The sequence below is a fragment of the Apteryx rowi genome, unplaced genomic scaffold (assembly GCF_003343035.1).
Source record: "Apteryx rowi isolate R43461 unplaced genomic scaffold, aptRow1 scaffold_2941, whole genome shotgun sequence".
Taxonomy (NCBI): domain Eukaryota; kingdom Metazoa; phylum Chordata; class Aves; order Apterygiformes; family Apterygidae; genus Apteryx; species Apteryx rowi.
Window position 1 is genome coordinate 1 of NW_020449354.1, and position 1800 is coordinate 1800.

Consider the following 1800-nt stretch of genomic DNA (forward strand, 5'->3'; position numbering starts at 1 on the left):
GCCGCGGCGCCGCCCCGCGCCGCCCCCAGCCCCGGCGAGCCCCAGGAGGTCGAGGTGCTGCTGAACTTCGAGCCCGACCCCGCGGACCTGGCGCTCTCCAGCGTCCCCGGCCACGAGGCCTTCGACCCCCGCAAGCACCGCTTCTCCCAGGAGGAGCTCAAGCCGCAGCCCATCATGAAGAAGGCTCGCAAGATCCAGGTGCCCGAGGAGCAGAAGGTGCGCGGCCCCGGCGGCCGGGGGGGCCCAGGCGTCCGGGGGGACCAGGCGTTCGGGGGGACCCAGGCATTTGGGGGGGACTCAGACGTCCAGGTGGGACCCAGGTGTCCAGGGAACCAGGGAGTCTGGGAGGGGCCCAGGCATCCGGGGGGGCCCAGGTGTCCAGGGGGGCCCAGGCGTTCGGGGACCCAGGTGTCCAGGGAACCAAGGAGTCCAGGAAGGGCCCAGGCGTCTGGGGGGGCCCAGGCGTCCGGGGGGGCCAGGTATCCTGAGCAGGACTGGGGCATCCAGGGAACCAAGGAGTCCAGGTGGGACCCAGGTATCTGGGAGGATCCAGGCAGCTGGGGGGACCCAGGTGTCTGGGGACCCAGGTGTCCGGGAGGGGTCCAGGTGTCCTGAGCAGGACTGGGGCATCCAGGGGACCCAGGTGTCCTGGGGGGGGGGGTGCAGTGGTGCCCAGGGTGGGACCCAGGTGTCCGGGGACCCGGGCAGAACCCCAGGGCCTGGACGGGCCCAGGTGTCCGGGGGGATCCAGGCAGCTGGGGGGACCCGGGCATCCAGGAGGGACCCAGGTGTCCGTCGGGAACCGGGCGCTCGGGGGCGGGGCGCGCGTCGGGGGGGCCCAGGCGTCCGGGGACCCAGGCGTCGGGGCGCTGCCGGCAGGACGAGAAGTACTGGAGCCGGCGCTACAAGAACAACGAGGCGGCGAAGCGCTCGCGCGACGCCCGGCGCCTCAAGGAGAACCAGATCTCGGTGCGCGCCGCCTTCCTGGAGCGGGAGAACGCGGTGCTGCGGCAGGAGGTGCTGGCGGTGCGGCAGGAGCTGGGCCGCTACCGCTCGCTGCTGGCGCGCTACGAGGCCCGGCACGGCGCCCTGTGACCCGGAACCYGCCCGGAACCGGGCTCCGGAACCGGCCGCCGGCCCGCGAACCACCCCGAATCGGCCCCGGACCAGGATCCGGAGCCAGCCTGGAAGGGGCTTGGCGAACTGGCACAACCAGCACCCAGCACCGACCTGGAACCAGCGTGGAGCTGGGATCCGGGACCGGGATCCGGAACCGGGCTTGCGGAACCAGCCCGGCACCAACCCGGAACTGGAATCTGGAACTGGGACTGGGCGCCAGCCTGGAACTGACCTGGAACCGGTGCGGACCCGGGATCCAGACCTGAAATCCAGAACCGGGATTCAGGACCGGCCTGGAGAGGGGTCGGGAAATCGGACTGGAACCACCCGGAACCTGGAACCCGGCTCTGGGAACGGACCCAGCTCCGGTCCAGAACCAGGGAGGAGCCAGGATCCGCCACCAAGATCTGGAACCAGGATTTAGAGCCAGCCTGGAAAGGGGACTGGGAACCAGCCTGGAACCCGGAGCTGGATCCGACCCGGAACCGGGGTCTGGAACCCGGGAGGGAGGGGGATGGGGGGGGTCCCCAAGCTGGACTGTCCCCCCGGACGCCTGGGTCCCTGCCCCTCCCCCCTGTAAATATTTATTCCCCAGCTCGAGGGCTGGTTTAAAGCACAACTACGGGAGGGGGCCCAGGCGTCCGGGCCCCCCCGCACCCTCCCCCGCTCTAACTGCTAGAC

At 71.4% G+C, this 1800-nt stretch overlaps 1 protein-coding gene across 1 annotated transcript; it reads left to right on the top strand.

The window, feature by feature from the left end:
* Window positions 1–18: 18 nt before the first annotated feature.
* On the top strand, window positions 19–1794 carry DBP (D-box binding PAR bZIP transcription factor; the record flags this gene model as incomplete). Its single annotated transcript, XM_026069410.1, has 2 exons — window positions 19–216; window positions 880–1794. Coding segments are annotated over 2 exons (414 nt in total), but the record flags the coding sequence as incomplete, so codon positions are not given.
* Between the last annotated feature and the right edge of the window lie 6 nt (window positions 1795–1800).